Raw genomic sequence first — 13,883 nt, 5'->3', positions numbered from 1 at the left:
GGGGCACCAAGCTGGCTTCCTGCTTGATGGCAACCAGACCTAGGGGAAGCTGTGCCTCCCAAGCCTCCAGGGCTGGGCTGAGGTAAGCACTGGGAAGAAGAGGAGGGCCCCGGGCAGAGGTCCCTGGGGATTGGGTGGAGACCTTTCTGGGTGTGGGGGTAGGAAGGAGGAGTCTTGCCTCTCCTGCATCTCCAGCTCTTGCTGCAGTGGCTCTTTCAGGGGACAGATCTTGTTATGGAACTGACACTGCTTCTGTTATTGTCTTCCCAACTGTGGTGATTTCCAGGGACATCCAGGGAACCCAAGTGTGCTCAGGTCCACAAATTTGGTGTTGGGATAAAATCTGTCCTTCTGATTCTAGAGGGAGAAGGAAGAAGAACGAGTTCATGGGTTCCTCTTTGGTATTGGAAATGGGTCCATGTTTGAATCCTCCCCTCTCACTCTCCCCCCATAGGTGAGGAAATTGTAGTAAAACAAGATGAGGAAATGGAGGAAGAATCTATTAGATGGAGTCCCTATGTGCTAGATGTAGACTCATCCTTTTTCTGTGCAGAGAAGATGCTTTAAACTTACCCCATCGGCCTTACCCAGTGTACTGGGAGAAATTATCCAGGGCATGGAAATTCTGGGTGCCTCAATTTTGTCACTTGAAAAATGAGGCTAATTCAAAATACCAATGTCTTACACTTACGTTTTGATGTATACATTATGGCAGGTTGTCACCTCTTTGGTAACTGCCCTGTGGGTACCTCAGAGGGTTGTTTCAAGGTTAGGATGTTGCTCTGAAAATGTAAACACATTATTAAATGGGAGACATTATCTGATTCCCTTACTCAGCATGGGATTTCCTCCTTCCAGGCACCACTTTCATTGCGTATTCACCAACCCTGTACAAGAACACCTCTTTGCCCTAAATGAAGAAGGCAAAGGGGGAAAACCCAGAAAAGGTATCTCTATGTAGGGAGTAAATGGCATATACTGAGGGGCACCCCCTTTTCTTATGTGAGGCGCCATTCCTTGCCCTTCCTCAGCTCCCACCTCAGGTGACGTTTCCTTTTGTCATTTGGAAGCAAATGCTTTTATTTTTGTCCTCATAAAACATCAGCCCCGGTAGCTCTTCGTCTCCCCCTGGTGTCCCTCTCCCGCTATTTCTTAAGATTGATGCTATTGAACGCGGGGCGTTCAGGGCAAGGGAAGAAGGGTGCGCATAGAAAAACCTTGTGGGGGCTTCTAATCAATTCTGAAAGAATTGAGTATGTGTCTGAAAGGGCACTAATTTTTAAAAAACAAAACCTTTTTTCTTTGCCATAATCTTTTTCACTGTGGACGCAAAGCACTTCAGCAAAAAAGTCTTAAGGAAGGGGGCTTGAAGTAAGAGAAAAAATTACGATGATCTCGAAAATAATTTGGCCCCCGGGAGAGGGGGGAGTAACGAGGGAGAGCGTTCCCTTGTTTGAAAAACACCGAGAAATCAGAGAGACATAAAAGGAAAATGAAGTGAACAACAACTAAAAAAATTCCCCGCACACAATGCAATCTATTTAAACTGTAGCTCATACTTTTCATACCAATGGTATGACTTTTCTGGAGTCCGTCTTCTGAGTCTTGAACTCTGGGGCTGGCAACTTGCAAAGGGGAAGCAGACTCCAGCGCTGCACGGGCAGGTTTACCAAAGGTCTCCAATGGGTATTTTCTTTTCCTTAGCCCTGCCCCTGAATTGTCAGACGGCGGGCGTCTGCCTCTGAAGTCAGCAGTGATTTCCTTTAGAGCCTGGCCTTATCTCCGGCTGCACGTTGCCTGTTGGTGACTAATAACACAATAACATTGTCTGGGGCTGGAATAAAGTTGGAGCTGTTTACCCCCACTCTATAGGGGTTCAATATAAAAAGCCGGCGGAGAGCTGTCCAAGTCAGACGCGCTTCTGCATCTGCACCGGGGCGAGAGCTGCGAGTGTCTCTGGTCTCCACCGCTGCCCCGGCACACCACCGGCCGCACGCGTCTTCAGACCGCTCCTGCCGCCTTCTCTCCGGGCAGAAACTTGTTTTTCTCCCTATTAAAGAGCACGTAGGCTGACGGATCACTTTGAGGTCGGAATAACCAGAAGCGCTTTAAGGGAACTGAAGCTGTGTTTCTTCGTTTTTCCCTTGGGTTTAGTTTGCAGGGGAGGAATTTTGATCCCTTTTTTCAGAATGGATTATTTCCCCGTGATTTTGTCTCTGCTGTTTGTGGCTTCCCAAGGAGCTTCAGAAACAGGTAGGCACGTTGGCTTGGAAATCTCCGAATGTTAATCTTATCCACTTTAACGCTTTTCTTGCTTCTGTTCTTCCACTTCTTTTTATTACTGCAGCTCAGATATCAAGCCTCTGGGAATTATTACCCAAAGCTACTTAAGTTTTCTAGTGGAAAAAAAAAAAATCTACTATTGAATACAACTGCTCCTGTAGCATTAAAATAGCATTATTATTAGTATTATTATTGCACAGCGTATGTCCTTAGTTTTTAACAATATAACTTAAGAAATGTAAAGACAAGATATAATTTAGCCAAATGTATATTTGCAATATATGTGTTCATACAGGTAATAGGATGCATAGAAACATATATCTTATACAAATACTGTTTGAATAGTGTGTTAATGTGTAAAATATTTACACATTTCATCTTGAAGCCAAGGAATTTTATTCGAGTCTTTCAAGCAATATTTGAGCAGTAAAATCACCTGCAGAACGGTCTGTTGAATAACCCCCCAGGTGGTTTCAGGGTAAAGCAGATGTTTTCTTTAAAATTTGTCATTATTGACTTTAGGTTTCTTTTGGCAGATTTTTGGCACCCAAAACAGTGTGAGCTCCAGTTTCAGTTTTATTCACCTGTCCTGGGAGGGGAGCTGGGATAAATTGGCTTCTTAAGGATTTAGATAGGATGTGTGTATCTGCCCGGTTTCCCCTTCTAGGGTCAATGCACTTTTTTTGTTTTTTCATGACCCTGACTAAAGAGAAAAGATGTCAAGGGAATGAAAATCCTGGAATGTGTCTGATCATTTGAAATGTACAAAATTGGGCAGATAAGCTGCACGGTTAACTTGTCGGGAAGAAGAGCTGGTGCTGTGGTGGGAAGGGGAGGAGGCGATCCCACACATGCCAGGCTGCGCTGAGGATTCTGAATCCCCAGAACCTTGACTGGGTCCCCTGAGCTGCCATTCAGCTTCATCTTAGGTCAGTGGTTTCTGTGGAGTCGACCTCCTGGAATGAATATTGAGGAGCTGATTTCTCTTCTTTCCTTCCAATGATCTCCTTAAATCTCTTGACCTCCATCTAATTTCAAGAAATATATATCATCTGGGCCCCTCCCTGCCTTATGCACACAGTGTGAAGTGGTGGGTACTCCCCTACACAGAAGATCATTCTGCATGGGGAAGTGGCTCCAAACCTAGGAGGAGGCAGTGCAATTTATTTGGTGTTAGATTTTTTTGGTCATCAGTCAATTTTAAGCCACTATAGGTTGTGTTGTCTGTCCTACTAAGTTCCGTGCAGAAGCCAACCCAGATTTCTAACAGGTTGTATTTCCATGCATTTCCTTGAAAGGGGCTGCTTCAAAGAGGCTGATAAGTCCCTTTCCAGGTGTTTGCTTTTTCTGCACCTGTATAACCTCTCTGAAGGTTGATAAGGCAGTGGGGGTAAAGGTGAAGTCATTTTAAGGAGGGGGAAAAATCAAGAGTCCTTTTCCTCTGTGTTTTTTTTGCTGACGGCATGCTGTAGGCTTCACCTGTGACCCAGGGTGCCTCTGCCCTTCAAGGACACACCCCCACTGACCTGCTTTTTCTCTCCCCAGCCGTCTTGGGCACCGAGCTCAGCACGAGGGTGGACAGCGGAGGAGAGAAGCCCTCTCCCAGCGCAGCTCGCCGCTCCAAGCGCTGCTCCTGCTCTTCCTTGATGGATAAAGAGTGTGTCTACTTCTGCCACCTGGATATCATCTGGGTCAACACTCCCGGGTGAGTCTCTAGAGGGCATCGTAACTCTAGTCATTCCTTAGCTCTGGCTTCACCAGAGACTGGAAGGAACCCAGTTACTCTAGCTACTTTTCTGGGAAGTTCCTGGTTTGGATTCTGAAGGTAGCATTTCTGACAACATGGAAGGGCCTCAGAGGGTGGGGACAGTGCCCCTCCATTTCTGAAGAGAACCAGATAGCTTAGTTCTTAGCAACAGAGGGGAGGGGCTTCTGAGGCTGCTCATAGCAAGATAGATGGAAAGAGTGGATGGCAAGCAGAAGGCTTCTACAGGTTATGAGGAGAAATTTTAAGTGTGGGGTCTTAGGAGAATGTTCTCTCAGTGGGATCTGCCTGTATTTAGGGAATAAGTTGCTGAGGTTATACAGCTTCTCATGGGAAAATGGTCTTAAGACACAGAAGAGATTATAAAGATTTATAATCCAAAGACTTCTTTTTACTTATAGAAAAACTGAGGGTGATTGCCTGAGGAAGGTGTGGTTGCTGTGTGGAGGGGGACAAAAGGGGGAAAACTCAGGACAACTATAATAGCATAATCAATAAAATGTAATTAAAAGAGGAAAAAAGAGAAACTGAGACCCAGAACATTGAATTCACTTGTGCAAGAATGAGTTTGTGGCAGTGCTAGACTTAGAACTTGGGTGTCCTGACTCTGTACTTTCCTATTAGAAAAGCCCATTTCAGCCCTGGCTGGTGTGGCTCAGTTGATTGAGTACTGACCTACAACCCCAAAGGTTGCTGGTTTGATTCCCAGTCAGAGCACATGCCTGGGTTGCAGGCCAGGTCCCTGGTTGGGGTCATGTGAGAGGCAACCAACTGATGTTTCTCTTGCACATTGATATTTCTCTCCCTCTTTCTTTGTCCCTTACCTTCTCACTGAAAATAAGTAAAATCTTTAAAAAAAAAAAAAAAAAAAGCCCGTTTCAAGACTACTAGAAACGCGGTCCATAGATTTCTCTTCTCTCTTCAGAGTGAAGAAGGCACTTTCCTCCCTTTCACTGTGAAAACTAGTTTGCCCATCTGAAGCAGTCATAAACAAAAACACATTTATTGTGCTTGCAGGGTTCCAGTATAGCGAGGATGACCAAAACCCAAATGAAATCAAATCAAACTAAAAAGAAACCACCACAAGCCTTATACTTAGTAGGGTGATTCTTCCAAGGGGAGGACTTTATTTCTTAAGTGAGAATCAAAACAAACACATTAGAAATTACTGGAGAGCATTCTGGCAAGGAGCCCTTCTATAATCATATCACCAAATTGTAGGAGATGTGCCAATGTGGGCGTAGTGTGTCTCCTCCCGCCCCCTCAGGAGGCACTTCTAGTATTATCATATGACTTGAGTTGGAAATAGGTTTTCCAAATCTTGTGAGTCATGGTTTTGAAGTCCCTATCCCCTCACCCCATTATCTGTTAACTATATAGAATATTAGAAAAGGAAGAAAATATGAAACAGATACCAAAACAGAGATGTCATAATTTTGAACAAAAAACAATGTTGCTTGTGTCCAGGAAAAATTAAACTTAGTTAAGGGTTGACATGGACTTTAATTGAATTAGTAAAACTGGTTTCTCCTGGTTGTGTATACACACTCAGAGCCATTGACAGACACATGATCCTGACTTGCCACACTTCACTCTCCTAAATTTCGCTACCAAATACCACGTGGTAAGCTCTGTGTGTGCCAATGAAACGAGTTTACCCCATAGAATGTATCATTTTGAAGGCTATTAATTATGCTAATATCTTTTGTTCCTCTCTTTTGATAATAGGCATATTGTTCCATATGGACTTGGAAGCCCTTCTAGGTCCAGGCGATCCTTAAAAGATTCATTTCCTACAAAAGCAACAGACCAGAAGAACAGATGCCAATGTGCTAGCCAAAAAGACAAGAAGTGCTGGAATTTTTGCCAAGCAGGAAAAGAACTCAGGTGAATAGAAATACCTTTGCTTTCAAGTAGTTTTATGATCTCCTGACCTTCTTCCTATTACAATGCTGCAAATAAGCAGCACAACTTCCAGTAGCAAAATAAATAAGCCATAGAGACACATTGTACAAGACAAAAAAAAAAAGTCAGTAATATCCTAAAAACTTTACACAGTGACAGATTGTTACTAGACTTATGGTGGTCACTTCAAGTATATAAATGTTGAATCACTGTGTTGTACACCTGAAACTAATCTAATATTGTGTGCCAACCATACTTCAATAATATTTTTAAGACAAGTTGAGATTAACAGAGACATTGAGAGTAACTGAAGGTACCATTGCTAAAATGTTTTTCCCTATGTGTATTTCAACAGGGACCAAGACACTAAGGAGAAAGGCTGGAATAATCATAAGAAAGAAAAAGACTGTTTCAAGCTTGGAAGGAAGTGTATGCATCAGCAGCTGGTGGAAGGAAGAAAAATAAGAAGGTAAGAGATTCTTAATAACAGCTAGCCCCCCACCACCAATGCTAATGGATTGCTCTTCTAGTCATTCTTACATGATGGGAGAAAGACAATAACGAAGGGGGTCTTCATGTTCTAGAGATTAAAAAGAGCAAAGGAAATCCTCTCAAATATTTTTTTGAAGACTTTGAAGCAGACTGCTGCCTATTTTGGTGATTCTTTGCATACACACCTCAGTCTGAAGGTCGATTTTCCCAAACAAAGTATATCTCGAAACACTTTTGTAATTTGATCATATTCAACCTTTGCCTCTCTGAGTCAATTTACTGCTTTCCCTGAGAACCTAAAAGTCATTTTAGGGAGAGGTCATGTATTTTTGTATTTAAATCAAGATGGTCATGTATGATCAAGTTCTTCAAAATGTAGCAGTTATTCAAATGGCTGAAGGGAAAATAAAGTCATTAGATAAGGTTGGTGAGAGTTAGAACATGCTGTTTTTCAGGTTTATTTATTTATTTATTTATTTTAAATAGGGAAATGAATTTGGTGGAGACCCAATGCTAGTTCAAGAAACTCTCTCAATCCCATCATTCATGAGCTGGGGCAGAGAAGGGATCTGGATTAGGCAATACCACAGGCTTGCCTTGAGTAGCTCCACAGTGATGACCCTTTCAATTCCTAAACATCTTGGAATTCACAGCCTGGAGGGAGGAAACCTGCTTTGAGGCCTGTCATATGTTCTACATTTCCCTCTCATAATCCATGGGAACTTTTCCTAGAAACCCAGTGGCAAGAAGTTCACGATCTGAGTGTTCAGTGTACAGGCGTGGCCGTCACGAACCACTTCTGATTGCTGCTGAAGCATGGGACAGCCTCAGCTGTCTGTGACTGCACACTTGCCAGTGCAGGTTTTATAGTTATGGTCTTGGGCCACTGATTCTCCTCCAGATCCCAAGATTTCCTAAATCACAGTTTCTGAAGTGACTTGGACATTTTTAAAAAAATTAATTTTACTTTATCAACTATTAAATCAATGTTACAGCGCTTCCCTCTTTTCTTTCTCCTTCAAAACAAAACAAAACTATGACAACAAAAAAGAAAACCTGCAAAAAAAAACACCCAGTTTGTTTTAATTGCCATAGAACATTTACTTTGTGCCTACATGTATACCTTTCTTTTTCTTTCTTTCCTGCCAAGGGTGGTGGTGTATGGGATGGGGCTACAGAAAAATAAAAGGATATCTCTAGTTTACCTTCAAATTGTACTTTCAAATTGTATTTAATGCCCAATTCCCTTTAGACATGACCATATCACTTGTCCTCTCTGCCCACACCCCTCACCCCCATTTCTAGGCCTAAAGGGCAGGCTTTATTTTCACTTGAGGTTAGCAGAATGTAGCATGCTGTTGCAGTTGGCTGTGAAAGTTCTGGAACCAGACTTAAATTGCTTTGTGACAGATTCTAATTTTAGATGTTTCTTTTGCCCAGGAATGATTTTTTTAAATTATTTGTTTTCTCTTGTCTTGTTTTAATAGGTTGGAGACCATAAGCAACAGCATCAAAACCTCTTTCCGTATCGCAAAGCTGAAAGCCAAGCTGCACAGAGGGAAGAAAGTGACCCACAACCGAACACACTGATTACAGACAGTGCTGTCCGAAGCCGAGCTGTGCGGCTGCCTCTGCACTCTCGCCACACTGGCCTGGATCAGAGCAAAAGCATCCTTCCTGCTTAGACCATTTCTTGTTCCTGACTGGCAAAGGATCAGCATCGTCCTTTTTCTAAACATTCCAAGAGCAGTTAAGGAGTCCCCCAACCCATTTTCATTTGCTTCCATCAGTGGTAACTACTTTTGTCTCTCCTCCTCTGGGGCGGCAATGGACCACTCAGAGAAAACTGAGAAACACAATGACTTACAAATTCTGGTGGCATTCTCCACAGGGAGGAAAGGAGACTCCATGTGGGTGTGGTTCCTGAAGGGGGTCTGAAGGGAGTGTTTGTGTCTCACTCAGGCGCCTGGCACATTTCAGGGAGAAACTGCAAAGTCCAGGAACAGCTTTTCTAAGAATGCACAAATTGAAAACATACTCGAGTTAAAAAAAAAAAAAAAAAAAAAAAGACTTTTTTTTTAATACACAAAATACAAAACTGAAAGAAACTGTTACTACTGTAAATCAGGCTGTGTTTCATACACATGACTCTACCTCACCTGTATTGCACTCTGACAGAAGTATTTCTCCACCTTTAATTATTGCCTCCCAAACTCCACCCCCGCATACCTCCATACTAAACCCTAGCCTCATAGAAGTCTGGTCTAATGTGTCAGTGGTAGATATAACATTTTTCACGGTAATCTACTAGCTCTGATCCATAAGAAAAAAGATCATCGAATCAGGAGATGCCCTTAACTTGATTTTTGGAAACACAGTGGCATGGACTGGTTTATGAAAGTCATTGAAAAGTAAACGTTGGTTATGCTTTAAAGCAGTAAGATTATTTTCCTTTATGTAACTGGCAAATGGAAGAGGTTGGATTAAATTTTGATGTACTTATTTTTTTATAGATATTTATATTCAAACAATTTATTCCTTATATTTACCATGTTAAATATATGTCTGGGCAGGCCATATTGGTCTATGTGTTTTTTAAAAATGTATTTCTGAATGAAATTGAGAAAATGCTTTTTTTTTTTTTTTCTGCCTGTCAAGGTAATGACTTAAAATAAATGTTTTTATCCATACTGTACTGATTTTGAGTCTTTTCTGAAATTCCTAAGAAGTGGGCCAAAGTGGCAACGACTGTGAAGGGGGAGGGTTAAAGGTGGTTTCTTAAAAAGGTGACAATTAGGAGAAAAATAGTCTTAGCTATTTTAAAAAAAGAACTTGATCTATATCTTAAAAGACGCCTTTGGACTGCACTAATGTAAAAACAAAGCAAAACCCAGCTTTAACCCCTCTCTCTTTCCCGAAGAGCAGCCTCCTGTTTCCCCTTCACCTGAAAACTCTCCAGGGACTTCATTCACTAGCTTCGCTTAGGCTATTAGACAGGATCCAACCGTTTTAGCTGATGGCGTGGTGAGAGGTGCTTTCTCCATTAATGGGCTGAAGGAAGCAATGCCAAGGTGACTTCCCAAAATGTGTCCAATTATACATAGCTTCGCACCAGAGTTGCTTTGAGAAAAGGGCCTGCTCAGAGCAAATTAGAGGCCCCCAGTGACTTCTTATTTGCTCAGATTAAGAATTTTGTTGATTCAGGAGCTCTGAGTACCTTCGCTTCTTCATGGTAGCTCAGGACTGGACACAGGCCCGTGGAGGTAGAGCTACCAAATGCTGATTCCAGGTCTCTTGCAGCACAGCATCTCATCCTCCCCACTATGCCATGGCTGGTTTTGCCAAACCATTGCAGGGAGGAACATTGCAAATGTTTGTTACCAACAGAAGCCCATAAGAGTTTGATCAGTTTATGAGAGTCTTCATCAAGCCTTCTCTAATAGTGTCTGAAAGAATGTCTGGCATTCGACAAATATTAGCTCACGGTGATCACTGTTGTCCAAACAGTGACGCATCTGAAGGATGTTAAATAATAGCCTTCAGGTGTGCTTCGTCAGTGTCCCAGGCAGAGTTTCGATTTTTATTGGCATTGTGTTTCATCTTTCAGTGTTTTTTTTTAAGGGGCAGTCCAGTGTCTCTGGGGGAATTGCTTATACAGCTTGCTTTACCCAGCAAACTTTCTCAGTGTGTGGTTCTCAAGGAAACTGAACATTTCTACATACTGTATTGACAAGGGACTTTGCCTGAATTTATCCACTATTTAATCTTCAGCAACTGTTCAATCTCCCTGCATTTTGAGTTTCTTCATCTGTTCAAGGGCGTAGGGTAGGGACTTCTCTCACGGCTTCAAGAAAGGCCGAGATCAAAAGAAGTTGTGTTGGCACAGAAGGCTTAAGGTCTGACTTTGGAGGAGGTGGGTCTAATACCTTTAAGAGAGAGTTGGGATGAGAAGAAACCACTGAGTAAAGAACAAAGCAGCAAGCAAAGGTGATAAATTTTTCTTTCTCTTTTCCTTTCCAAAACAAAAAATTATTTGGACTTTTAAATCCTCTTCTCCCATGCCTTCTGCTTGAGTAAGTGGCAAGAAACGTAAAGAACATGAAGCCACCCTCCCAGGGTATGAGGGTCAGTAGTAAAATAAATTGGAAGGTTCATAGAAAATGAATATTCTCAAGTAAGTGGAGGTAAGTTTCAATATTTTTCGGCCCATGCCAGCTTGAGTGATGAACTGATGGGGCGGTCTATCATACTTCCTGCAATTTTTTTAGTAAAGTTTGGTTTTTGGGAACCTACTTAGGACAGATTTCTCTCTTCACACTAATAGCCAGACAGAGCTTTGATCTCAGGACTCCAAGAACTAGAGAATCCTGGGTGGGGAGTGGTGACCTTTGGTGGAAGCAGAAGGGCCCTCTAATGGATACTTCATCCCCCCCCCCCCCCCCGCCACCCCCCCCCCCCCCCCCCCCCCGGGACTGGCCTCTTTTGTGATGGAAACCATTGGCTTTAATCCTGCCTGAGCTTCCTGAAATACTCAGGGTATTATATACTAAATAGAGTTCTCAGCACTCAGGGTATTATATTCAGCAAGAGCTCCCTTAGGAAGACCCTTGCTAACATTAACAAAAAAGCACTATTTTGTCTTTCCTGGTAAAAAAGCAAAGGCCCAAAGAGGGAAGTGACCTACCTAATATCACACAGCAAGCTGTAGCATCTCTGGAACCTGAACCCTTGAACACAGATGTTCCGCCCAGAGGCACCTGGAGATCAGTGGAGACAGATGTCTAAGCAAACCTTAACCGAGCATTCTGGTGTTAAAGGCACAATCACTCTTCCTAAAAGCTTTGACTTCCAGCCTCCCAGATCATGGTTGCCAGATGCATCCCCACAGGATGAAAGGGAAGAAATGTAGAGGAAGCAACAAGGGATGTAAGGAGGTATTCAAATCTCATGGTATCATGAAGTGGATTTCTATAGGATGAAACAGAATATAGCTAGAAATGGTTAATTACTATTATGTTTTAGAGTTTAATTACTAAATAATCCTTAAATAATATGAGTGAAGGGAAATTCTCTTGGTTAGTTTGCTGACTCTATCATGCAAGGCAGTGGTTTTTAATTCTGCATCTAAAGTCTTGAAAATGCTTATTTTCAAGCCCAAGTTCTCATTGTAAAAATCACTGTTCTCAAGCCCATGTTCTCAATGAAGTTCTTTTTGCCTTAGCTTTCTCTCACCTTTGCACCCACTGTTCCTGGGACCCTGGGTGTGGGGCTCTGGCTATATCTACTGCAAGGGAATGATGTTGTTATGATAACCTTATGATTTAACAGTGACCCCTTATCTTTGTAGAGAACTGGATTTCCCATGGCCTTTTCACAGCCTTTCTTCTATATGACCATCTCCTCCAACAATCTTTTTGGGATTTTGGGTCCATATTTTTATACCCATTTGACAGCTAAGGAAACAGACCTACTGAATGAGTAAGTGAGTTGTCCAAACTCCTCCATCAGACAAACAGTAATACTGAAACTCAGGACCCCTGATTCTTTCTCCTTAAATTTCCCTAGAGCACTGGCCCTGAAAGTAAATTATCCTGCTAAAACCCAGGAGGGTGATTAATTTAGTGATGTTGCAAAACAACAAATGGAACAGAACTCTCTTATTTTCAACTGTACTTGATTGGAGTGAAATTTAGGGACATGATTTTAAATATAAATGAAAAGCAATTTTAAGGGATTTTGATGAAATTTAGAAAAAATAACCAAACTTGTATTTAATAAAATGGAATAATTCCACTGGAAGTCTCTTTATATAACCAAGTGTAAAATCGTTTTATAGTTCAAATGCTCTGTCCATTTTCTATTTGCCACATGATCACAAATGTGCTTTTAACATGTCAAGAATTCACACTTGAAATACAGGTAGAAATTGCTCAATGACCTGTCAACTTAAACATCTTTGAGAGCTTGCTAAGATGCCAGTCACTCTGTTATAAACATTGCTCACTGGTTTGTTCTCTCATAACTGGTTTGTTTTGCTCTGATTAATAGCCATAGGTGATGTGTCATTTAGTTTGGCAAAAGACAAAATACACAGGACAATTATGGAGATAATTTTTATTCAGGATGTTACAATAAAGAAAATATTCCTCACTGAAGACAACTTCAAGCAAAGGAAGAGGGTCTGGAATTTTACAGAGGCATGTAGACAAGAAGTTGTCTATGAATATTATGGGAGTCATGAAGAAAAATGGAGATGGTCTTCTCTGAGTCTCTGAGAAAGGATGGAGGGGATTACGTGAGAGCACAGTGGTGTTTTGGGGTTAGCCATTTCTTTGAACACAAAATGGGGAATGGAACTTTTTGATCCTTGCTTTTGGGAAACACAAGGCTCAGATCAAGTTTAATAGTGTCAGTCCCACCATTTTGTTCAAGATGGATATCATTCATCACTGAACAGCTCAACAGTGATTATAAACAGTCTAATTGGGTGAATCAGGGTTTCAGAAATAGTTGCTAAAGGAATTTATCTTCTGCAAATCCAGTGGAACAGAAATAATGGTAAAGGTCAGCGGTTTTAGGGTCCTGGAGATCAGACCCTTTAGAAAAAAATGCCTAAAATGAAAAAGAAAATTGTTAATGTAAAGGTTTGTATTAAAGGGCCAGGAAAGATTGAAAATTTGATGAGGATTGACAATTTGGGAAGGTAACAGGAGCCAGTCCAATTTACAGATAAGTACCCAAAGTGATTTTTCCACAGTTGGGGAGCAAGTCAGTTAAATAACCACCAGACAAGATAGTGTTTGCATATATATCAGTCTCCACAATTTAAAAAGATACCTAAAATAATTCAAAGGCAATGAATAGGGCTAGAATCTGATAACCTGAAAGGATATGTTATACGATGTATAGGTACATGTCCATTAAAACACAAAATGTCTCTTTACACTCACCCTGCTTTTGATCAAAGTAATCTCAAAGAAAGATTATCTTGACCATAAAATAAGGCTACTTAAATTAAATTTGACATAGTCATTTAGGTAGGTATAATAAGAATGGTAATTTGCCACATAGGCTATTTTAAGTTTGCTTTCTGGAAATTTTCACAAGGAATTTCAGATTGGATGTTTTAAAAAGTTTCTTGAGGCTAAGAAGTCAAGCTGAGAACTCACTATCAGATTTCACTGTAGTAGCTATAAATTTGGAGAAATTCCTCTCTTCTGGATGTCCCCCAAGTATCCTGAGATTCATGGACCTGTCAAGAAGTCACCTTTCTTACTCACTGGTAAGGCTGGGAATCTGTAAGCCAGGTATGGGGCCTATTTGCCCATGAGGGCCTTATAAGCATTGGCTCTATAAAGCCACACTTTATTCCTTAAAAATTTCTGGACATATTTAATTAAATTAGCATCATTCTCAAATATGACATTCTAGGAAAAGC

General features: G+C 41.4%; 1 protein-coding gene across 1 annotated transcript; it reads left to right on the top strand.

The window, feature by feature from the left end:
* Positions 1-1,745: 1,745 nt before the first annotated feature.
* On the top strand, positions 1,746-9,069 carry EDN1 (endothelin 1). Its single transcript, XM_090271759.1, has 5 exons — positions 1,746-2,253; positions 3,829-3,988; positions 5,777-5,935; positions 6,309-6,422; positions 7,933-9,069. The coding sequence occupies exons 1-5, from the start codon at positions 2,190-2,192 to the stop codon at positions 8,033-8,035; spliced, it is 600 nt and encodes a 199-aa protein (XP_090127885.1). The 5' UTR covers positions 1,746-2,189; the 3' UTR covers positions 8,036-9,069.
* The last annotated feature ends 4,814 nt before the right edge of the window (positions 9,070-13,883 follow it).

Source organism: Furipterus horrens, unplaced genomic scaffold (genome assembly GCF_987537825.1).
Source record: "Furipterus horrens unplaced genomic scaffold, mFurHor1.1.pri manual_scaffold_3, whole genome shotgun sequence".
Taxonomy (NCBI): domain Eukaryota; kingdom Metazoa; phylum Chordata; class Mammalia; order Chiroptera; family Furipteridae; genus Furipterus; species Furipterus horrens.
The sequence above is the reverse complement of the archived record's forward strand: the minus strand, read 5'-3'. Positions and strand labels throughout refer to the sequence as shown.